The following is a 23,977-nucleotide window of genomic DNA, read 5'->3' on the forward strand; positions in this document are numbered from 1 at the left end:
AGCATGAACCTAGTCCCCTGGGGAGTCCTTTCCTTTGAAATGCCCAATCATAAATTCTCAAGGTAGTTTTGGTTGAGGAGAGAATTGTTGGCCAGTGTCTGCGTGCCGTCCCTGAAATGTGTAATAGTGAGCTCAGTGGGAGGGAGCATCTGGCTTGTTCGATGAGTGCCCATTTCGGGGGTGTGTGGGCACAGACCATGCCATAACATTCATCAATTGTGCTGCTGCATAGTTATTACGGAGGTTGGGTACCTCCATTCCACCCCATTTAGCTGCTCCTGTTATCACTTTCTGCGGGATTCGAGCCTTGCCTTTCTTCCATATGAATCAGGAGATCTGGTATTGTAGCTACAGGAGTGGCTTTAAACGGATTTCCACTGGCAGGGTCGAGCACAGGTAAAGAAATCTAAGTAGAAGGTTCAATTTTCATGCCGTGATTCACCCCAGCAGCGAAATCTCCTGCCACGTCCATCTATTGAGTTCCGTCTCTAGGTCGCTGAACAGGCGGGGGAAGTTCGCCGTATACAGGCCTTTAGGCTTTGCCGTGATCTGTACCCCCAGATACTTTGTTGTGTTTGTGCTCCATTCCAATGGGCACACGTGCTGGAGGCATTCATCGTGTCTTTGGGCATCTCCACCCTTGATTTAATGTAGTTGAAGGCAAAGCCTACTACCTGTTTGAATGAGTTAAGTTCTGCTAGGGCCTCAGATAAGGAAGAGCGGCTGTTTGTGAGAGAGAGCATTACATCGTCTGCATGAAGGGACACCTTATATTGCTCACCTTTTATGTCCACCCCTTCGATGGCGACGAGATTATTTGGGTGAACAGCTCCACAATTAAGGCGAAGATTAACGGGGAGAGTAGGCATCCTTGTCTCGTCCCACATGAGAGTGGGATGGGGGCCGATAGTCTCTGGTTTACCTTCAAGGTTATCCTCTGGGATCTATAGTTGGCCAGTAACATTATGCGGAACAGCGGGCCAAATTGGAATGCTTCAAGGACCAGGCGCATGAATGTCTGTTCTACCCTGTCAAACGCTTTGGTTGCGTCCAAAGAAAGTAGAGCCATTTCGGAGTGCTCCACCAACGCCACTTCTATCTGATTAAGGGCCCGCCGAATGTTGTTTCCAGTGCTTCTTCCCATTATAAATCCTATTTGGTTTGCATTAATGATCTTGGGGAGAATATTCGCTAAACTATTAGTTAACACTTTGGAGTATATGTTTGCATCTATATTTAGAAGCAAGATGAGCCTATAGGAGGCGCATTCTCTTGGGTTCTTTCCAGGCTTTAACAACAGGATGGTGGTGGATTCCTGCATGGAAGGGGTTGTAGTGCCCGTCTCTCGAAATTAATTCAGGTGTTCTGTTAGAGGACCTGTGAGGGAGGACTTGAAGAGTTTATAAAATGTGGGCGAGAATCAATTGGGGTCCTGGGGCCCTAGCTTTCAAAGATTTTATCACGCCTTCCACTTTCTTGTTTGTGATTGGTAGATCCAGGGCTTTTCTGTCTGTCTTTGAGAGGCAAGGGAGGGTGGCCTCCGAAATATACTATTCCTGTTGCTTTGCCGATCGGGGAGTGGCAGTCATAGGGCCTCATTACACGGTAGGCGGTGAGCCATGGCGCTATTAGCGCCATGGCTCATGCCGGTAAAATACCGGCACCGCCTTGGCGGAAAGGGGATTTACCGCCCCATTCCAAGGTTGGAGGGGCGGTAAATCCCCTTTCCGCCATTGCCCTTCCCCATTCCCATTTCTGCCCCATAGGGCTCTATGGAAATGGGGAAGGCGCTAATTACGGCACCGCAATTTTGCGGTGCCGTAATTAGCTCCGAGGTCCCTTAGCGGGTTGGATTTTAACGCCTGCAAGAAGCAGCCGTTAAATCCTCCAACCCGCAAAGGGACCTCGTAGTACGGCGGTAAGGGTTAACGGTCACCGTTGCCATTAACGGTGACCATTAACCCTTACCGCCGTCCGTGTAATGAGGCCCATAGTGTCAATTATGTGTGATGTTGCCAGTTGTAGCTTGGCTTCTTCAGAGTATTGGGTTGAGCCCTCTGAGTTTTTCAGGCGTATATTCTGGTTCTGTGTATGGGCTTTCGCTAATTTCCTAACCAGGAATGTGTTGGCTTTATTACCGTTTCCATAGTAGCTTTGTTTAGTTTTTATAAGGGTTTGGGCTATTTCTTCCACATAGTGTGCTTCAGGTTTGTTGCGGGCGATTCGTAGGGCTTGAGCTGCTTTAGGAGACCAACCTGTTTTGTGGTTTCTCTGTGCTGTGGCTATGTCTTTTTCCAATATTTCCTTGAGCTTTGAGCAGCACTTTTTGTCAGCCACTGTGTGGGCTATTAGCTCCCCCCTTATGACTGCTTTCAATGCCTCCCATCTCGTGGCGATCGAAGTGGACCCGATGGGGTTTTCCTTAAAATAGTTGTGGATGGCTTTGGTTAGCACATCTCAGAGTGCCATGTCATTCAGCAGCAGGTCATAAAGGGACCACAGGGGCCTCGGGTGGGGCTCAGGGAGTACGGATTGTGGATCCGAGCTGTTAGAATTAAGGAGTGTGGTCAGAGATTATCTTCATGACTATCAGCGCCTCATCTGTATAGCAGTGGAGTTGGGGGCTGGCTAGCAGGAGGCCAATGCGAGAGGACATACGGTGTACTTGTGAAAAAAGGAAAAGTCTTTTGTATCCGGGTGTAAAACTCTCCATGCGTCTACCACTCCTAAGGATCTAAAGAGGTGAAGCAGACCCAAAGCAATTTTAAAGTCTCTTGGTGCCAGTTGGTGAGATTTATCAGCCTGGTGGTCTGGGACCCCATTGAAATCCCCTCCTATCATTATGTGGTCCTCGAGGAAAGGAAGTAGTTTGGTTTCCAAGTTTGTATAGAAGGGATCCTGTTTTTCATTGGGGGTAGACTGAGACCAAGGTATAAAGTTGGCCGAACAGCTTACCTTTGATGGCAATATAACAATCTTCTGGGCTCTTAAGAACTTCCAATTCTCTGAACTGGATGCCTCTAGCCAGTAGGATTGCAGTGCCCCCTTTCTTTGAGCCGCTGGTCACCAGATATTGTCTAGGGAAAGCTCTGCTCCACAGGCGTGGGAAGTCAGTCGGGACCAAGTGAGTCTCTCTGAGGAAAATCACTGAGGCGCCGGAGTGTTGATTTGCATTTGTTGAGAGCATTCAGGCCTCTAATAATAAGAGTCACAAAGCAAAGCCTTTGGTGGGGCAGGGCGGTCTCCCGTGGTTCTTTCTCATCTATTGGAGGTGAGGGATTCGGGTTCCGGTAATCTTCAGCTGCCATTTGGATCTGTAGTCTTCATTAATTTCCATTGTGACCGGGGTTTTCAACTTTTTTAAACTGGTAACAAACGTAACAAAATAATAAACACTAAAAACAGTGTTCCGACTAGGCCTGTAGGCCAATTGGCCGGTGAGTGTATTCACACTCTAGGCTGGGGTAAGCCGTGTGAAGTCTGAGCCTCTTCATTGTTTCATCATGAGGAGCCAAGGTCGGTCTAACTGGGGTTATTGGTGGTAGAGCCTTTGCAGTTGTGCCTGAGGAAATGGGTTGTGTCTTCTGCGGCAAGTGTCGCGTTTTCCCCCATCATGCCACTCTGGCCCAGGTGTTTGGTCGGGCTTTCGGAGCCTCTTTAGCTCCTCCCAGGGGGGATGGATTTGTAAGATCTTCATCTGGGGTTGAGGGTTCCGTGCCAGGATTCCTTCTGCCTCCTCCAATGAGTTAATTGTACGTGACTGGCCTTCAAAAGTCAATTGGAGGGTTGCTGGAGCCAACAATATTTTATTTTCCGGTCCTGGAGAAAGGTTGCAAAGGTTCTAAGGGCCCTACGCCTCTGTACTGTTGCCGATTCCAGGTCTTGATAGATCTGTACCGGTGATCCTTGATAGGTTAAGTCCCCCTGCATTCAGTTTGTGGTCATAATTTCTTGCTTCGTGGAGAAGAAATGGACACAAGTGATCACATCTAGAGGGACAGTTGCAGAGGCTCATCTGCAGCTCCGCAGCCTGTGGGTGTGATCTAGGAGCAGCATAGCTTTATCACAGTCTGGGAGGAGAGTTTGGAAGAGGGTGCTTATGTAAGCCTGCAGGGCTGATCAGTGATTGATGTCTGTACCCCTGTAATGTGTACGTTGTTTCTGGGGGCCCTGTTTTCGATGTCTTCTTGCTTGATCATCATGCCTTTGTTCTTATCCTCCAGAGCCTGGAGTTTTTTCTGTAGGTCCGCCAACTGAGCTGCATGGCCCAGGGCTGGTCTTCTGTTTTGCTGACCCTGTGCTCCAGTTCCACCATTCGGTTATTTAGGCCCTTCGCTTTGGACAAGAATTCCGTCATGCAATTCCAGAATTCTGACTTTATATCCGCCAGGAGGGATTGAATGTCCTTTGTAGTCCATTGACTTGTGGGTCTCTCCGGTGAGTGGGCTAGAGATCGCTCAGTGTCTGTCTTTTTATTCTTGTCGTGTAGTTGCAGCATGGTGGCGATATCCGCTGATTTATGGGGTTTCTGCTGCTTGGGCGTTGTGGCTGAGAATCTCCATGTGCGTGGCGGCGAGTGGCTGTAATTACGGTTTCTCCTCCTCTTCTTTGATGTTTAAGCTGCCAGCGTGTGCCTCTGTGGTTAGGAGGATGGCCTAGATGATAGCAAGGGTTTGGGGGGGAACACAGCGCCGGGTCACGCTGTTTGAGCCCCTGGATCCAGATTCACTTATTGTTGAATGTGTGGGCTCTGAGGTGCCTGCTTCTTTAAGTTCCCAGGGAGGGAAGGAGGCTGTCTTCTAGGTGCCGGTCGAGCGTTGGAGGCACGGGGAGGGAGGCAGAGGAGGCCCTGGACTTAATTCCTTGCTGGTTATTGGGCATCCGGGGATTTTCAACGCATTGTGTCTTTGCTGCACTCGCAGCAGTGCTGTCTGCTGGCTCCTGTGTCCTCGCTACATCGTCCCTCCGTGTCCCTCATGGGAGTGTTGCTACCTCAGTCAGTTCCCTTCACGTCCAGGGGAGCTCTGCGCTGCTGGGACTCTTCTGTCCTTGTTTCTGCCAGTCTTCTCAGGTTCTCCCACTCCCACCTCGTTCTCCGCCTCAACGAACTGAGGTGGATGCAAGGGTTTTGCTTTATCAAACGATGATAGGGGGTCATCGGCACTGCTGTTGGCAGCTTGAATGGGCGGTATACGCTCTCATTTCCTGTTTAGTGCAGTGGTTGCCATCTTGCCAGGCGCTGGTGCGAGCAAGTCCAAGCTCTCTGCGGCCATATCAGGACTCGTGGCTGCCGTTTCTCACTGCAAATTACTCCACTTTCTCCCCAGGCATTCCGCTACGCACGCCACCGGTTAGGGCTGTTAGCTCGGCTCCATCAAGTGTTGGATTGCGCCGGAGGCTGTGAACTTCCACAGAGGCTCTCAGTGAGGCGACCGCATTGCCGGCGCTTCAAGCCCAGATTGTCATTCTTAAAGTGTACCACTGGGTTTTGCTTTCCCTGATCTGCTTAGTGCATTTCTAAAACAGGCTTGGAGTTAATACTTGTCTTTGAGTTGCTTGTAGCCCCTCTTAAATGTATGATTCTTTACTTACCTAGAACAGCTGCTGCTATTCTAAACTTGTAACATTGGGTTTGGCTTTCCCTGAATTGCTTAGTGCATTCTAAAATAGTTATTAAGTGTTCATACTTATCATTGAGTAGCTTAAGGCCCCTCTAGAAAGTATATAGGTTACCTTACTAGCTCTGAACTTTGTTCTGCAAAGTAATATCTGTTACAAGGTGTATATGTGTAACTGGGTTGGTTTATTGAGTGGTTTCTGTAACTGAGTGTCACTACATGACTTAGTGTCTACTACCCTTGCATGACTGACTGTATTCTAAAAGTATATATAACCTGATTATACTCCACAACCATAGCTGACTGTCATTCTGAGTGTAGGTTTGACTCACCTTGACTGCTTTTTGTAATCTATGGGTTGTAATCCATAAGTATTGAGTTGGTTTTTATAATTGTGTTTATATGATATGTTATATTACTTATTTCCCCAAGATTTATCTTGTCCTACTTTTAATAAACCATTTATTTGTTCAGTACCTAGGGCCTCATCAGGAGTCCGGCGGTAACCCTTAAAAGTGGCAGTAACGAAATTAGCACCGCCAATACCACTCCGACCTGGTCACAAACCTGCGCAAATACTGCCGACTGTAAAATCAGCCGGCATTATTACAGCCGGCGAAATCTGCGGCGGCAACAAGAAGCACAATCACAGCCGCATCACAAGTCCATATACGGCAGTATTAGCAAGGCAAACCGGCGTTAATACCGCTGGAAACACAGCACAATTATTTCTAGCTGCCAGCTGGAAGTAAATAAACACAGGTGTCAAAAGTTAACCCACAGATGATCCCAATCCACTCCAGAGGGCCACACCTATATCCCAAACACTGTTACCAACACCATTACCAACACCATGCTGCCACTTGCCATAGGTGAGCTGGGACAGGCAGCTGCTTATGCTGCGCCTCGAAGTAGAGAGGCAGGACAACCAGGCCAGGGCACAGGCGTACGGGTAAGTGGGGAAGGAGGAGGTCCCAAGCAAGGCGTGCACCGATCCCCAGGGCATGCCCCTCACCCTGAACCCTCACTGACAGCCAGTTGATCACCCTGTACCGCCTCAACAGGGAGATCATAACTGGGCTGCTCACCACAATACAGGACGACATAGGCTGCAGATCAACATCTGGACAGCTGCGCCCCCACTGTTGAAGCTAGTGTCCGTCCAACAATTCTTGGGAACTGGCACATTCCAGCACTCTGTGGCCATGATGCGTGGCATCGCAAAGCCCACATTCTGTGCAGTATTGGGCCAGGTGCTTGAAGCCCTCCTGTGGCACGTGCAGCACCACATCTCACTTCCTACCACCCAAGCCCAGGACAATGCCGCTGCTCAAATGCCAAATGTGATAGCAGCCCTGGACTGTAGCCATGTTGCGTTGGTGGCCCCCCAGGCCCACAAAGCAGTGTACTGTAACTGCAAACACTACCACTCCCTGAATGTGCAGGATACTTGCAACCCTAACCTGTACATCACCCACGGCTGTGCCCGCTACCCTGGTTCAACCCACGATTCCATGGTCCTGTGGAACAGCACACTGCCCAGATACATGGAGAGGCACAGAGGACAATGGAGGTGGATAGTGGGTGAGTAAAACTGCCTGCACGCATGTGCAGCAAAGCACCTGGCCAAAGTTGATTGACACATACAGTAGCAACTCCTAACACAAACATGACTAAAGGTACCACAATGCAGCATGCACGATCCAATACAATGACAAATGGCCACATCGCATCACACAGCATCAGCCCTGCCAGTACCAAAGCCATGCATCCATGTACACCCAGCCCACAATGCCGACCCGGTGGCCCCAGAAGCCTAGCGATGGGAAGCGTAGCCTGCCACAAGCAAGTAAGGAATACACTGCCACATGACAGCCACCAAGTCAGCTGCACATGTCACTGACAGACACCTTATGTAACAACTGCTCCAGGGGAACAGGGTGCATGTGAAGTGAAAACAATGCATGATATGAGTGACACAGCATGCACAGACACAGGCCACGAAATTAAGCCCCATATGCACGCCCTGATACTGTGTAAGGCCACCCCAACACATTGCACCCTGACCGATGCCTGTGCCTGCCACCCCCAGCTGCCCTGGGTAATGACCCCAGTGCGTGATCTACGAACACTGCAAAATATTGCCTACAACCACGCTCACAGCTGGACCTGTGTGTGCATCGAGCGTACCTTCGGCCTCCTGAAGGCCCGATTCTGCTGCCTCAATCGTACTGGGGGGTCCCTGATGTACGCTCCAGAGGAAGTGGGTAAAAATGTGCTTGTGTGTGCCTTGCTGCACAATCTCTGCCTGACGAGAAATGTTCCACTTCCCCCTGACGCGGACATGCCACCCCCACAGGATGCGAATACAGTGCCATTGTTAGAGATGATGTGAGAGATGGGAAACTGCCTCACCAGGGACTGATAGACAATTTGTTTTGATACATTCACATCGCACCAGCCATGCACCACGGTGTGATACTTAACTGTTAATAAAAATGGCAATGACGCAATCAGGAATGCCCTTGCATTGATGAAGTTTAACAGTTTTAATGATATGATGGACCACCACCCACCAGCAACTCCCCAGCACACTACCCCCTCCCTCCTCCCACCACAAACTCACCAGCACACCATCCCACCTCTCTCCTCCCACCACCAACTCCCCAGCATACTATCTCCCCTCCCTCCTCCGACCACCAACTCCCCAGCACACTATCCCCCCTCCCTCCTCCCACCACCAACTACCCAGCACACTATCCCAACACCAACTCCGCAGCACGCTATCCCCATCCCTCCTCCCACCCCCAACTTCCCAGCACACTATCCCCTCTCTCTCCTCCCACCATAATTTCCCCAGCAAACTATCCCCCCTCTGACCTCTCATCACCACCTCCATAGCAAGGCCGCTCAGGGCAATAAGTGTCTCGAAGTTAATTATATAATTGCCCCCCCCCCCTGACAGCTCCCGGTGATCTTGAGCGCAAATGGTGCTGGGACTGCCACCTTGGTTTGCTCTGCTGAGACTCCTCTGTGGGAGTTGTCAAACTGAAAGGTATGGAGCCTGGCCGTCCGGAAATGCTGGAGTATGATATCCATGCTCTATCGGATGGCCTCTGCGAGTGCCGAGACCCATTGGGTCATCTCCCTGACCCTCTGTATACTGTCAGGGTGGCCATACTGGCAGCTGCCTCTGCCCGGTTCCTCATCATGGCCTGCACAATCCTGGAGGTGGCCCTTGTAGGCAGTCACAGATGTCCTGCAGGTATTCTGAGTGTGTATACCCTATTGCCTCCATCTCACTCTGTCTCCGCTCCATCTCCTCCAGCCTCTGCAGCATAATGCTGCTTGGTGGTGTGTGCCGTATTAGAGAGGGGCTCTGCAGTGGCTCTGGGCTGTTGTCAGGGGAGCCATAGGAAGGCGTGTCACTGTCCAGCTTAGGTGTCTGAGCACGGCGACAGCGTGAAGGCGCGCTCAGGGGTTTGTGCACCCTGGAGGTGGTGAGGGCTCCCTGGGGGTTCTGGCCCTGCAGCTGCAGGAGTGGATGCAGTGAGCCGTGCTTTGGTTCTGGTGGGCTGTGGAGTCGACATTGGCTTGGCCCTGCTGGGTTCTGGTGTCTCAGGGCGAGACATCCGCCTCGGCGTAGCCTGTCTGCACCTTTGTAGGGTGGTGGTGGCGGACCTTGGGGGCCTGGATGTGCCACTTTCAGGTGGGCCTGCCCCCTCGTCTTCCTCCGATGCCTCTGCCGATGCTTGAGTACCTAGAGGGGACATAGGAAATGTTGTATGGTATGATTCTCCCACGTGTGTTGGCATGCAAGACACATTTGCTATGGTACAGAGTGGGACGCCACACATTTGACTAGATGGGCATCGTTGGTCAGGGGAGATTGCATGTGGCCACAGCATTGTGGTGATGGTTGTAGCTATGAGTGTGTGACACATGGCCAGTTGACCTTTGGCCTGGGTTTGGGGAGGGCAGGATGTCCATGCAGGGGCAGCTGATGTATGGCTTGCATGCTTGTGGTCCTTCATACCCCCACATTCCCTCCCCGGGTGGCACTCGCCTTGTGGGGGTGGGTGTGGTGGCTTACTCTATGGCACTGGCATGGCTCTCTGGGGCACTTCTGTGCAGCCAGCAGGGTTGCGCAGTGGTGCACAGTGATTTGCTGGCTGAGCTCATGTTGGTGTAAGGGGACGTGTACTTCCATGAGGCTTGTCTGCTAGCCAACATGGGGCAGGCCAATTGGACCCGCAACATGCTGGTGTGACTGCTGCACAGTGTTGTAGTAGTTCACGCACAACAATCCCGCTGGCACGAGTTGCACCAGTAGGGGTGTGGTGCACATGGCACTTGGATAGGCCACTGGCCACCCCTTGTCACTGCTGTTACGCTCAGAGGTGCCCTTGGTGCCATGCCCCATGGCTGCTGTGGAGGGTGGCTGATGTGCCACCCCGTCACTTCACCCTGTTGGCATGCCCATCGTCTGGGTCTATTGACATGTGTCCCTGTCCACTGGGGCATCTTATGCTAGGCTGTCATTTGTGCATGCACTTGTGCTGGGTGGGGCGGGGGTTAACTCGCCTCCTGGCTGCTGGCACTCACCTGCGCACCTCTGACTCCCTCTATTCCCTCCACATCCAGGACCGTGCTGCATTTTCCTCCCAGGCAGTGAGGAACAGGGGTTCCATGGTGCCACCTCCAGTCACCAGGGACTCCTGCCGGTGTTGGGACAGTAGCCCACGCGCCCTGACCCTCATGTCATTCTACCGCTTCTGGCAGTCCTCTGCGTCACGGGGTACACTCACCACAGCAGTAACCTTCTGGATGATGGCGTGCCAGATGGCTGTCCTACGCTGTCCTGTGGTGCTACGCTGTCTACTGCTGTATAGCTCCTCACAGTGAGCAGTGACCTCATCAGTGAAGACCACCAGCTCCACCTCACTGAACTTGGGCTTTCGCAAATGCTTTTCATGCACCTTGCCTCTGGTTCTCTCCTGTGACATTCTGGCTTGTTTCCAAGTCTGGATAGCTGCACAGCTGGGGGTAAATTTGCCGAACCAAATCTTAAAAAATATATTTTTTGCGCAGGTGACAGTTACTTCAGATTTGTACCCCTCAACAATACAGCTTTTCTAGCATCTTCCTAGTCCTTTATCCCTCTCACTCTCTTCCAGCCCCTCCCTCTTCTCTTATAAAGCCATGACCAGTGATGCCAACGTTATTGGCAAAAAGGTGCCATATAAGAACACGTTACCTTACCTTGTTTTAGTATGCTTATGTTCTTAATATTTGTAACAGTCTATCAAATTGTGCAATGTAATATAGCATAGAGAAATATGAATTCCTCTACAGGTAGGATATTTTGTATTTATTGTAATTTTGTATTGGATTCATTTTATGAAAATACTTTTTATAGTTTTATGGTGCTTTGTCCCAGTGAGTAAAACAATATATTCTTATGAAGAATTCCAAATACATTATGTGGTGTTTATAATTGTATTGTAATGTCTTGTACAAATCTGTACAGTATGCCATTGCCCCCTTTCAATGAAACAGAATGTTTAATATAAAATAAACTAAGGAAACTAAGCCTTTAGTCTATATGAGAAGTGTTCACCAAAAACTAAATTGTCAGTGAATTGTAGAGTTTTCCTGTTTTTCGCTATACCTAACAATATGATTACAAAGATAACAACTCCATGTTTTTTGCAGTCTCGTTCCAGGTCATTATCGAATGCAAAATACACTGCTACAAAAATTAACCTAGTGGATTTGGCTGGTTCAGAGAGGCTGGGCAAGACTGGGGTAAGGAGTTCTCTCATAGTGTTTTGCTGTCTGTGACTTCAGAAGCCATATATATTCATTTAAACTTTTGAGCTTTGGTCATTTTATGTTTACAGTGGAGCGATAGCCGTTGCCTTTGTAGATGCTTTTAACACAAACAAGGGAACAATATCCCAGAACTTCATTAACAATTGGAACAACTGTCACACTGTTGTGAAGTTGATCCCAAAGAGAGAACCAATATGGAACATAACAGGAGGTGCCCCAGCTTGTAATTTGCATAAACAGAAGACAGAAGGATAGGATGAAGTTCTAACTACAACTAGCTAGGTTCCCTCTAATGCTAGGTTGCGCTGATGTGCAGCTTATCTAATAGCAGACAGGTAAGAAATAGAAAATACCACAAACCTTATGTGCAGCTGGTGGTAAGATTCAAATTCTGGGACCAGCTCCTGCCTAAAGGAACGTCAAACACACTGCATGGTGAACACGGTGTGTGACGTAACAGGCAGTATTTAAACACACACTTGGTCAGTCTATTCACTGTAACAATTTCAAACTTTAATGACCTGTAGACCCAATCTAATCTGTACTATTGCTCTAAAAGATATAACATAAGTTATTGATTCAATCAGAGAAATGTAATACTGCCTGTTACGTCACACACCGTGTTCACCATGCAGTGTGTTTGACGTTCCTTTAGGCAACAGGTTGTCTCAGAATTTGAATCTTGTCACCAGCTGCATATTAGGATTGTGGTATTTTCCATTTCTTATCCTGTCTGCTATTAGATAAGCTGCACATCAGCGCAACCTAGCATTAGAGGGAACCTTGGTAGTTGTAGTTAGAACTTCATCCTATCCCTCTGTCTTCTGTTTATGTAAATTACAAGCTGGGGCACCTCCTGTTATGTTCCATATTGGTTCTCTCATTAGGATCAATTTCGAAACAGTGTGACAGTTGGTGCAATTGTTAATGAAGTTCTAGGGTATTGTTCCCTTGTTTGTGTTAAATTACTATTTGTCGGGACGAACACTGCATATTTAGCCTACAGGCACCCTTTTGTGACTTTTGCCTTTGTGGATGCAACACATCAAACTTTGAGGTGCAGAGCACTGACCTCCAGGCAACAAGACCAAACTTTTAAAGCCATAAAACCACCCCCCTGACCAATATATACAGTGGTTTGTGGAACAAGGTGTGTGAAAAGAGAACCAAATCGGAAACTTCTCCTCCCCTTTTGAAATATAAGTGTTCTTAAATGGGGGTGTTCAAAATGTCCACCCAAAAACAAGAATTGTGAATTTTGATCAGTTGCACTGTGCAATAAAATGCCAAAAGGTGAATAGAAAATTCAATTTTGCTGTTGTCATCTGTGTTAAAAGCAATACTCATTATTTATAACTTTTCAACAAACATTTCAGAATGTTTAAAAAGCTCTAAATAGCTTTTTAGAATGGTATGGCTTATTTCATAAAAATGTTCTGTTAGATACCTATTACTTACTTTTTACAAATTACATCTCTTTTCATCAGCTTATGAACAGCCCCTGGGGTAGCTAAAAGCAATGTGTGAATCGTGGAACTATAGAAACCCCCTACAAAATACGATAGAACAATAGAAATGTGTTAATATCTATAACACTGTCAAAAGGCAAGCAGGGTCCATATCAGACTGACACAGAAGTTCAGGTTTTAAAAGCACCAAATTATTAGGCATCACCCACAACAAGTTCTCTTCATCTTTAAGTTCAACCAGTAACGTCTCTGATCTGAATAAAGTCTGTGTGTTCACTGAAAGGACGCAGGTCTTCCTTAAGAGTAGGGCAGTTTTAATTCTGGTGCTCCCAATACCCCAATCATCTGGGTTCTAAACAGGACCGCTCTAGCGTCCCTCAGTCGCTTCTTGTGCCATATGAATCCTAAGACTGCTGATTGTAATGTTTTAACCATCTGTGTTGGGATTCTGATAGGGAGTGAGTTCGAAACATAAAGGACGTGGGGTAGTAAAGTAATTTTAACTGCAGTAATTCTAGTGAGCCATGAAAGTTCCTGGTTATCCCATCTGTCTAAATCGTCCAGCAGTTTCTTCCACAAGAGAGTAATGTTTTCTCTGTATAGATCCTTGTATGTTTTAATTAATGTTATCCCCAGACAATCTATCCCTTTCGTCTGCCAGATCAATGGGAATGTTTTACTTAGGTCAACTGTGCTATCGTGTCTGTTGGACACATTTAGGGCTTTAGATTTCAAATAATTAATAGTGAAACCAGAGACCTCTGCGAATTCCCAAAGTGTCTTCATGACATTTGCCGTAGTCTGATTCGTGTCTGTCATGAAAAGCAGGATATTATCGACATAGAGGGCGATCTTAAGTTCCATCTGTTTGTACTTGATCCCTATTATCCACTGGTCTTGCCTGATCATTGCTGCTAATGGTTTCATAGCCATTGCGAATATTAACAGGGATAGTGGGCATCCTTGTCTCGTGCCCCTTCGGATGTGCACCCTCGCAGTGAGTTTCCCATTAATCAAGAATTTAATACAGTGGATCTGGAATTAGCTAGTACCATCCTACTAAATGTTGGGCCAAATCCAAATGCGACTAGTGTTTGTTCAAGGAACTGCCAGTCCATACTTGCATCCAAAGCAGCTATCGAGAACTTTTGGCCTGATTTAATCCCTATATCGATTATGTCCACTGCCTGCCTTACATTATCTTCTGCTTGTCTTCCCAAGATGAATCCCGACTGGTCCTCGTGAATTACCTGCAGCAGAGTTTGTGTTAACCTTCCCGCCAGGATTTTGGCATCCAATTTAGCATCTCCATTAAGTAAGGAGATGGGGCGATAATTAGCACAATCTGTGGGATCTTTCCCGGTTTCAATATTAGAGTTGTGGTGGGGATGCTTCGGTGGTGGATAATCCAAGACCACCTCATATTCCTTTATTCTATTAAAAAGCCGGGTCAGCAGCCTTATCAGCTGAGTCCGAAATGTCTTGTAATATCCATTTCCTAACCCATCGGGTCCTGTAGCTTTATTGGCTGGTAAGGAGCTAATGGCCTCCTCTACTTCTTCCTTTGATATGGGGTCCTCAAGGAGTCCCCTGTCTTCCTTCGTTATTTTCGGCAATTGTACCTCTTGGATATATTCCAGTGTCCGGGATATGTCTTTGTGTTCCCTTTTCAATAGCCCCTTATGAAACGATTCTACTATTGCCAGCTTATCCTCCTCTGTGCATCCTAATTCCCCTAATTAGTTTTTCAGCTGTGTAACATGGTTACGTGTTTGCTGTTTTCATAGTTTAGCAGCATTGAAAATGATTGGCCTTTCCCCCCTTTAAGGTAACATGTTTGATTCACCCTCAGTAGTGCCTAGGCAGATCAGTCTGCTATATGTGCCCCTAATCACGCTCTGGCCTTCCATAATGTGCGTAGTATCCTAAGGGTTTGTTTCTGTTTGTGTTGAGTTTCTATTTCTTTTACCTCCCTCTCAAGTGTTGCGCAGTGGAGCTCACGTTCCCTGAAAAATGCGGTTGTTTGAGATATGAATTCCCCTCTAACTAAAGCTTTACTCACATCCCAATTCAAATTCACCCTCCAGTCTATTCCTTCTGAGTCATTTTCTTTGAAGTAGTTGTTAAGGACCTCAGGGCCATATCCCTTAGAGTTAATTTGTTTAACCTCCACTGTCTGGAGACCTCTTTCAGAGGTCTATTGAGGTCTATCTGGATGGACACTGGGGCATGGTCTGAGAGGTATTGCATCCCTATTTCTATTGTCATGATTCTAGGAATGACGGTTGCTGGCACTAACACCATGTAAATTCTAGAAAAACCTTGGTGTGCCGCTGAGTAGTATGTATAGTCCCGTTCTGCATCATGGAAGAACCTCCATGTTTCGATGAGACCTAAGTCTCTGAAGAGTTTCCCCAGGGCTTGTCTGTTTCTGTTGTCATTACCTGTGGGGGCTAATGTCTTGTCCAATGTGGGGTCCATTGCACAGTTAAAGTCGCCGCCTATTACTATTCGGCCCTCACACATCCTCTAATTTTCTGCAGTAATGTGGTCAGAATTGATCTTGTCTTTTATTCGGGCGTATAGGGTGATCAAGGTGAATATCTGTTCCTCCGATTTACCCTTAAGTACTATGTATCTGCCCTCTGCTCTGGGTCCCTGTACAGGAATGTCTTCCGGAATACAGTCCCTCTGCGTATTAAAATCCCTACTCCCTTGGTCTTTGTGCCGCTAGATGCAAAATACTGCCAACGGGAAGAGCTTATGTGCCATATATTTTTCATCCCTCTGTAGTAGGTATGTTTCTTGTAGGAAAATTCACTCAGGCCTGCAGCCCTATCAATCTCTGTATAATAGATCTCCCGAATGTCCCCTCCCACCTTAACAATAACAAGAACCAGTTTATTAATCGCAAACCGTGCATTCCTGTCATACACATCTTGCAACAGGCTAGATTTCCGTCTCTCAGCCACCCCTGACCCCCGAAACCCAATCTCTCTGTGGTTCATTCATCTGGAGCCAAGTGTCTCTGGCCCGTTGGTGGTTTAGACATCGCCCTATTGTTCCTCCCATTCCCCTTTCCATTAGGGTTTCTCAGCGGGTTCTCGCTTCAGGTGTCCTCTGATAAATTGGGGTCTTCCTTCTCCTCTTGGGGTAAGGGCAGGTTTGTTGCCATCCACCCTTCCTGAGCATCCGCTGAGGACGTGGCACTTCCCCCCTATGGGGTGGTGTTTGTTCCGCAGATTGAGGTTCTTTTTGCTCCAATAGGTCCGACATCTCCTCTCCTATGGTGTTCTTTCCCTTGGTATTCGAATCGGAGGCTACATGGGTATGTCCATCTATATCGTATACCTTTCTGTTGCAACCATGCCGTCACAATTCTCAGGCGCTTGCGTCGCAGCAAGGTTGCAGGAGCCACATCTTGGTACATCAATATGTTGGTTTCTCGGAATCTTAGAAGCTCCTGTTTCCTGGCCTCCTTCATGATTTGTTCCTTTAGCTCAAAGAAATTCACTCTTGTAAGCACATCTGGTGGCAGGTTCTTCCTTTGTTGGTATGCTGTGTAGATCCTGTGGGTTCTATCCAAAATGATCTCTGCCTTTGTATCCGCTAGTATGTGATGGAACAATTCCTGTGCATATCCTTTCAGGTCGCTGTCTGGGACTGATGTTGGTATCCCTCGTAGCCTGATGTTGTTGCGCCTGGACCTGTTTTCGGAATCCTCTTGCTTGTGCGCCAATCCACTCCATTTGCAGTTCCATCGCATCCATTCGTTTTGCCTGTTCCTCTTCTTCGTAGCCTTGTTCGCATAGCGTTGTCTCAGTTTCATCCACCCTCCTTTCAACTGCTACTATCTGTTTGCTAAGGTCTGTGATTGATTTAGTGAGGTTAATGGCATAGGGCCTCATTACACGGATGATGGTGATGCTATTAGCGCCATGGTTCATGCCGGTAAAATACTGGCACCGCCTTGGTGGAAAGGGGAATTACCGCCCTATTCCAAGGTTGGCGGGGCGGTATTTCCCCCTTCCCCCATTGCCCTTCCCCATTCCCATTTTTGCCCCATAGGGCTCTATGGGAATGGGAAAGGCGCTAATTACGGTAGCGCAAATTGCGGTACCGTAATTAACTCCCTGGTCCCTTTGCGGGTTGGTTTTTAACGCCTGCAAAAAGCAGGCGTTAAATTCCCAACCCGCAAAGGGACCTTGTAGTAAGGCGGTAAGGATTTACCGGTACTGGTAAAATACTGGTACCGGTAAACACTTACCGCCATCCGTGTAATGAGGTCCATAGTCTTTCCTTTCCTTCTTTATTTCTGCTAGCATTTCTTGGAGATCGGAGCGTCTCATGGGGGGGGATCATCTGCCTCCAGTTGTTCCATGGCGGATTCTGCCGAGTGGACCTGTGCCGCTGTCTGCTGTCGCTTCAGACCCTCTTTCCCCTGCATCGTTGCCTTAATGTCCCCTGATTGGAGGCCCTTTTACTCGTTAGCCTGCTTGGACATTTCTGTTGCTGTGCGCAGTGCTTGTGGGTAGTTATCTACTTATTATGCCTGCCAATTTAACTGGCCTACGCTCTTTTTGGCTGTTCCTGCCAGGTCAGATTGCTTAGGGTCTTTTTGCTTCTCTTCCCCCTTCTACTGTCTTTTCTTCTTCCTCCTCCTCCTCCCTTACGTCCAGGGTCTATCTGGGTGGAAAAGCCCCTCAGATCTGAAGTAAATGGACTTTGGTTGATGGCTTGGGGATGGATACGACTATTGGGTGGAGCCCTGTGTATTCCCTTCCCTGTGGTGCCTTGTTTCTGTTAGCCCCCTCCAGAGCGGGTCCCTCCGCTACTTCTATCCCCTTTGCTATGCTCTTGCTGCTTTCCAGGCCTTCCCGGGCTGGTATCTGGTGTTCATATGTCTGGATGGGGAATAGGAGTGCCGCGCGCTGTGTGAGGTCGGTCGTTGCCCTAACAGCCTCATAAGTTTGCTCTGGACCTTGTTCTGCTGTCTTTTTCCTCCGGAGTGGGTCCCTCTGCTTCCTCATTCCCCTTCACAGGGCTCCTGTCGTTACATGGCCCTTCCTGGGCCAGAGCCTGTTGTTTGGGTTCTGGCTGGCGGATGGGAGTGTTGTGCTCCGCTATGATTGGCCGCTTGTTCTGTCCACCTCACAAGTCCCTCGGGCTCCTCTGTTACTCCCGTGGGCTCGGCTTTTCTTTACACAGTGCATATCATAGTTGAAGGTAGGACCGTTCAATGAATCAGGACCTCTTCCTCACTCTCAGAGTGTTCCGTCTGCCATTTTGGTTGCGTTCCTCATTTTTCTGCGGACTCGATTTCTAAGCATTTCCACTGCGATTTCGGGCTTCAGGCTCACCAGTTCTGATCGCGGGAACCTCCGGTCCTCATTTCTGTATTTCGAGCATGCATCAGATCGAGATAGCAGGGTATTTGGGGAGTAAGGGGCGGCCGAGTGTGAGGAGCTCACATGGGCAGCATGTGTCTCTGTCCACGGCTCCAATTTTTCCTTTTTAACTTTCATGTATTGATGCCTCTAATGTCTTATTCATTTTATTTTCTGTGAACTGGTTTTATTAATGTGTCTGTACATTCAAAAAGAACATTGATAGATTTACTGTTTAGGTTCCGGTAGATTTCTTCACTGAATTTTTGCGCAGATCGGCAGATGTTAATCATGCTTCAGTGCACCCATTGTCCTCTCTATGGGGGTGATTATGGAACAGAGAACATCAAGTTAGATTACTATAATGCTTGTGAAACTGCGCCAGAGTTTGTTTATATAGCTGTTTTGCTGTGTGTGCTGTTATAAGTGAGCGGCAATGCCTTTCGCAACACTTTATCACGATTGCATATTACAGCATAGAAATTGTAGTGTATACTGCTCAATTTTGTTTGTCTAAATGAAAATTAAGTTCACATGTATTAAGAAATGACAGAGTTTTTTTGCACGTTGGCAATAGATGAGCCAATTTATTTCAGGATAAGCTGTAGATTATTCCTGGCTCTTTAGTGAATAGTGATGAATCAAATCACAAATATGTAATTGTCTGTAACAGCCAACACGTGTTTCGATCTCAGGGTCTTTTTCAAGGCCAATTGGGTCAATCCTCTTATGTGTAGGATCTGAGTATCACAGGGAGTATTGTGCCAATAACTTATTTCTCACATATTTGATTCCTGTTTCTTCCCAGGGTTGTCCAATCAGGAACAACGACTAGTGATCACATCTGCCCAGCGACAAACTTTCAGGCACCAGAGGATGTAGATTGGGGCTGGACAGGGCCAGCCCCTTTCTTTGGTTGGCACACACAACGCCTCTTTGTCCGGGAAAGCAGTAGCTTTCCCCGGGAAAGGATTTACATATGAGGCATTTCCTGACCTGAGAAGGCAGGAAGAAGGTCAAACAACAATATGGCCAACGAACAAGCAAATAATCTCGTGCCACTTCCATGGTCCGATAGCACAGCGAGTAGAGCGCAGTGCTCGCTTTGACATCTGTGCAGAGCCTGCTAACGCAGGTACGCATCCCGGCAGTGCCAAACTCAGCCTTTCATCCTTCCGAGGTCGATAAATGAGCACCACACACCGTCGGTAATAATAATCAGCGCTCAGATACCCAAGGGTTCGTAGCGCTATATAAATGCTAAATTATTATTATTATTTATCTTAGGCTGCTAACCACCATTAGTAGCCATTTGCGGTAAATGTGAAAGTGCACTTGTGAAATCACATAACGTTAAAAATGACACAACTGCCACCAGCTTGTTAAGCACATTGTCAAAGTACCGGCAAACTCGTAGTTGGCCATTGCAGTAATGTGCCGGTAAACATTATTGCACCGGCCAACTTATAACGAGGCCCAAAGTATCCTAACTGCACTTCACTGCAAGGTGATGTGTGCAAATGTAAAAACTCAAGAATTCATAAAGAGAGACTTTTGGGCTCATTATGAGTTCACTGGTCCTAAAACAATTCTGGTAATTCCCACACCAGCATTTTTTCCAGACTGGGGAAACACAGTTTTCCTGGTGGGGGCCTGACCAGCCGGTAGTTCAGGCCCCTACCAGCAAATAAATGAAATCACCTTTACTACTGATGCCAGTAATTCCGACAATCCCATCCATGGAGTCCTGTCGGACTCCATGAAATGGGAACTTACCAGCGCTTCTGCTGCCCGTAATATCCCGGTAACACCAGGATATGGGATGGCAGAAACGGTAAGGCAGTTTTGCCGGTATCCTGCCGGAATTACCGGCAGGATGCCAGCAAAACTGTATAGAGGGCCATTGTCTCTCAGTACTGATAGTTTATGATCTAAGTAGTTTCACCATAAGGAGCAAAACAGACAAGGGAAGTAAAGCGGAAGGTTTTAGTGAACTCCAAAACACCAGCTGTATTGATCAGATGTGAACTATGTACAATTACCATGAATTAACGTGCACCTCTATCCAAAATAAATCAACCCCACCACCCACACCCCAGCAGCCCCAGCCCAACCGCAACTGCCCCCACTGCAAAATCAGTTCGGCTCCGTCCCGAAATGCACATCTGAGACAGACTACTCACGCCCCCTTTTTGAGGGAGCGGGTTGAGGGTCTGTGCGGCACAAACATTCCAGTGACCGACGCACCAGGCTTGTTTGGGTGGAACTTGTCGGGTCGTGCTTGATGATGGAGCTGGTTGTGGGTTTGTGTTTGCATTCCGGTGCTCCGCCATGGCGGCCACCAACTGCGTGACGTCCTGGGTCATGTCTGCCATCCCTTCACGCATGCTCCGGGCCATGCGGTGCACGGCCTGGCTGACCACCCTAGCATTATCCTGCATGGCCAGCTGGCGCTCCTCCATGCGGGTCAGCCGCCCGCTCCAGATCCCTGATGTTTTGTGCTACAGGTGGTTGCACTGGAGGTGGGGTGTGTGGACCTCCGGGGCTGTATACACCTTCCTCCATGTTGCTGTCCTCCACTGAGCTGTGGCCACCTGAGCCATGTTCCGGTGAGTCACATCGGGTTGCCTGCATGGGTGGCGTACTTTCCTGCTCCTCAGGCGTGCTGTTGCCTTGGGTGCCTGCCAACTCCTCCTCACTGTGTTGGGCAGATTGGGCCGCCTCACCCAGCTCACTTGGTGCCGTTGATTGTGGCTCCTCCACGTCACTGGCCAGCGGGGTTCGCAGCTCTTACACCTGAGGTGGTCCTGTGCCCCAGATGTGGTTTTTTTGGCATGGGGGCTTCGTGCCAGGGGTGCCTTTTGGCTGGTGGGCCTTGCTGGCAGCAGCGGGTCTTTGCTGGGGGGCCTTGCTAGGTGTACGTTGTTCCTGCTCAGCCTGCTGGGCAGCCTGTGTGTCCTCTTGGCTGGGGGGCTGTGGCGTGGAAGCTGTGGCATGCTTATGTCCTGCCCTTGATTGGGAGTTGGAGGGCCCTGGCTGGAGGAGTTGTCGTCTGTTAGGCAGAATCCTGTGCAGTTCCCTTGGGGACCACTGCAAAAAGATTAAGACTACAGGAGTAAGCAGTAAACCCAATTGGTAGCAGTCTGCACCAGCCAGATTTACCTGGTAGCTGTGGCTGAGCAGTCAGACTTCTCTAAAGAAGAGTAAGGCAGTATATAGAGTATACACAATAGGGCTAAAAACACAGTAGAACAAGCAAATACTGACCAGAGCTTTGTATCAAAAGTATATCATTATTTAACACACACTTTAAAAACACACTAGCACTCTAAATCAAAAGCAAGTTCAAACACAGTCAGATAAAGTATAAACACCTCCCTTGATAACTATTAGACAAGTCAGAGTTAAAACACCACTATTTGTTAAAACAGATGTGAGCGCGTAACCTAGATGGCACTCCAATAGTTAGGTTAAAGGGAGAGAAAAAGGCAGAGCATAGAAATAAAACAGGTCCCAACACTTTTAGGAGTTCTCAGCAAGGGAATAAAGGCAGTATACACTGTAGAGCCAAAGTTCATAGGCCAGGCCCATTTTAACCCCTTAAGTGCCACTGACAAGCCGGCTCGTCGGTGGCAGGTGCTCCAGGTTGCCACCGACGAGCCGGCTCGTCGGTTTAGGCACTCTGTTTTGCTCGATCCCTGCAACACAGGGATCGAGCAAAACTGTAATCCAACCCCCGGGCTTTGTGAGGGGGAGGTCCCCCCTCACTGCCAGGGGGCTGGATTACCTTCAGTTTCACGTCAGCGTGCGTAACGCACGTCGGCGTGAAACTGAAAGTAAATTCCCCACAGCAGCCGCGGGGAAGAGAGAAGGTAAGAGACCTTCTTGTTCCACCTCGATCTCCGGGTGTATTTGAAGCCGGAGATCGAGGCGGGTATCTTTGGAAAGGGGAGATTCTCCCCTTTCCAACGATACCCATTGTGTGACATTGCTGCCCGCAGATCGGGCGCAGGGCGTGCGATCCGCGGGCATCAATGCCACCGGATCAATACAGATCCGTTTGTGACACGGGGGGAGGGGGGCTGCTTACTAGGTAAGCGGCTCCCTTCTCCCTGTCGCCCCAAAGCATGGGGCCACAGCGCCAGAGACCCCTGGGGGCAGATGATCACTGCCCCCAGGGGTGAAAACAAAAAAAAAGAAAATCGAGGGATGGGGGGAGCAGGGAGGGGGTTTGGGGCCCTGGGGCCCACTAGACCACCAGGGATATGACACAAAGTGGTGTTCCTGGAAAGGGGAGGTTCTCCCCTTTCCAAGGACACCACTGATATGACGCATTGCTGGTCACGGATCAGCGCAGAGCGCCACCATTGATTTGTTTGTGAGTTGGGAGGGAGGGGGGCTGCTTCAAGTAAGGAGCCCTCTCACCCCCGGCCCCCAAAGCATGGGGGCACATGCACATGAACCCTGGGGGCAGATGGCTGACCATCTGCCCCCAGGGAATGTATGAAAAATAAAAATAAAAATGATGGGAAAAGGGGGTGGGGGTAGGGGTGGGGGTGGGGAGGCCAATAGCCACCATGGATTTTTTACTGATTGAAAGGGGGGTGGCCCACCCCCTAAACCGAAGTAGAAAGGGGGCACCCCTTGTAACCCACCCTGAGGGCAGATATCTGCTCCTATGAAGGGGCATCTGACCCCAGGGAGGGATGCATGAGGTGGGGCCTCCCCTATCTGACGCCAGGGAAGGATGCATGAGGTGGAGACCTCCATTTAGGGTGGGGGGGAGAGTGCCCCCCCGTTGCAGTACAACATTCGCTGCCAATTTAGGGTGCCCCTCAGCCCCCCCTAAAAAGCAGCCTACAATTTTGTATTATTTTCTTTGTTTACCCAACTTCGCTTGGCGCAGATGGCCACATTAGTGTGCCAATCTGCCCCCAGGGTGCCCAAACCCTACTGCCCCATCTATTGGGGGTCCTGCCCCCTCTTTTTTGGTGGCCCTCTCCCCCCACCCCAAATGGCTGGGGGGGACACCTCATGCAGCCCTCCCTGAGCCTCCTAGGAAGGGCTGCATGATATGCCCCCCCCCCCTCTGTTCGGTGTGGGTGAGGAGAGGGCCACCACAAATGGTGGGACAGGCCCCCCAATAGATGGGGCAGTAGGGTTTGGGCACCCTGGGGGCAGATTGGCACACTAATGTGGCCATCTGCACCAAGCGAAGTTGGGTAAACAAAGAAAATAATACAAAATTGTAGGCTGCTTTTTAGGGGGGGCTGAGGGGCACCCTACATTGCCGGCAAATGTTCTACTGTAACAGGGGATGGCCCTCTCCCCCACCACCCCAAATGGTGGGCCCCACCTCATGCATCCCTCCCTGGCGTCAGAGAGGGGGGGCCCCACCTCATGCATCCCTCCCTGGGGTCAGATGCCCCTTCCTAGGAGCAGATATCTGCCCCCAGGGATGGTTGCATGAGGTGGGGCCCTCCATTTGGGGTGGGGGGCGAGAGGGCCACCCCCCGTTCCAGTAGAACATTTGCCGGCAATGTAGGGTGCCCCTCAGCCCCCCCTAAAAAGCAGCCTACAATTTTGTATTATTTTTTTGTTTACCCAATTTCGCTTGTCGCAGATGGGCACATTAGTGTGCCAATCTGCCCCCAGTGTGCCCAAACCC

General features: G+C 49.0%; 1 protein-coding gene across 1 annotated transcript in view; it reads left to right on the plus strand.

The window, feature by feature from the left end:
- KIF9 (kinesin family member 9) overlaps positions 1–23,977 on the plus strand; it is a 1,188,236-nt gene that overhangs the window by 367,155 nt on the left and 797,104 nt on the right. Inside the window, exon 7 of the mRNA XM_069645790.1 lies at positions 11,334–11,426. Coding sequence (XP_069501891.1) covers positions 11,334–11,426 — 93 coding nt within the window. The remainder of the gene's footprint in view (positions 1–11,333; positions 11,427–23,977) is intronic.

This window comes from Ambystoma mexicanum, chromosome 2p (assembly GCF_040938575.1).
Source record: "Ambystoma mexicanum isolate Mex_15411 chromosome 2p, UKY_AmexF1_1, whole genome shotgun sequence".
Taxonomy (NCBI): Eukaryota; Metazoa; Chordata; class Amphibia; order Caudata; family Ambystomatidae; genus Ambystoma; species Ambystoma mexicanum.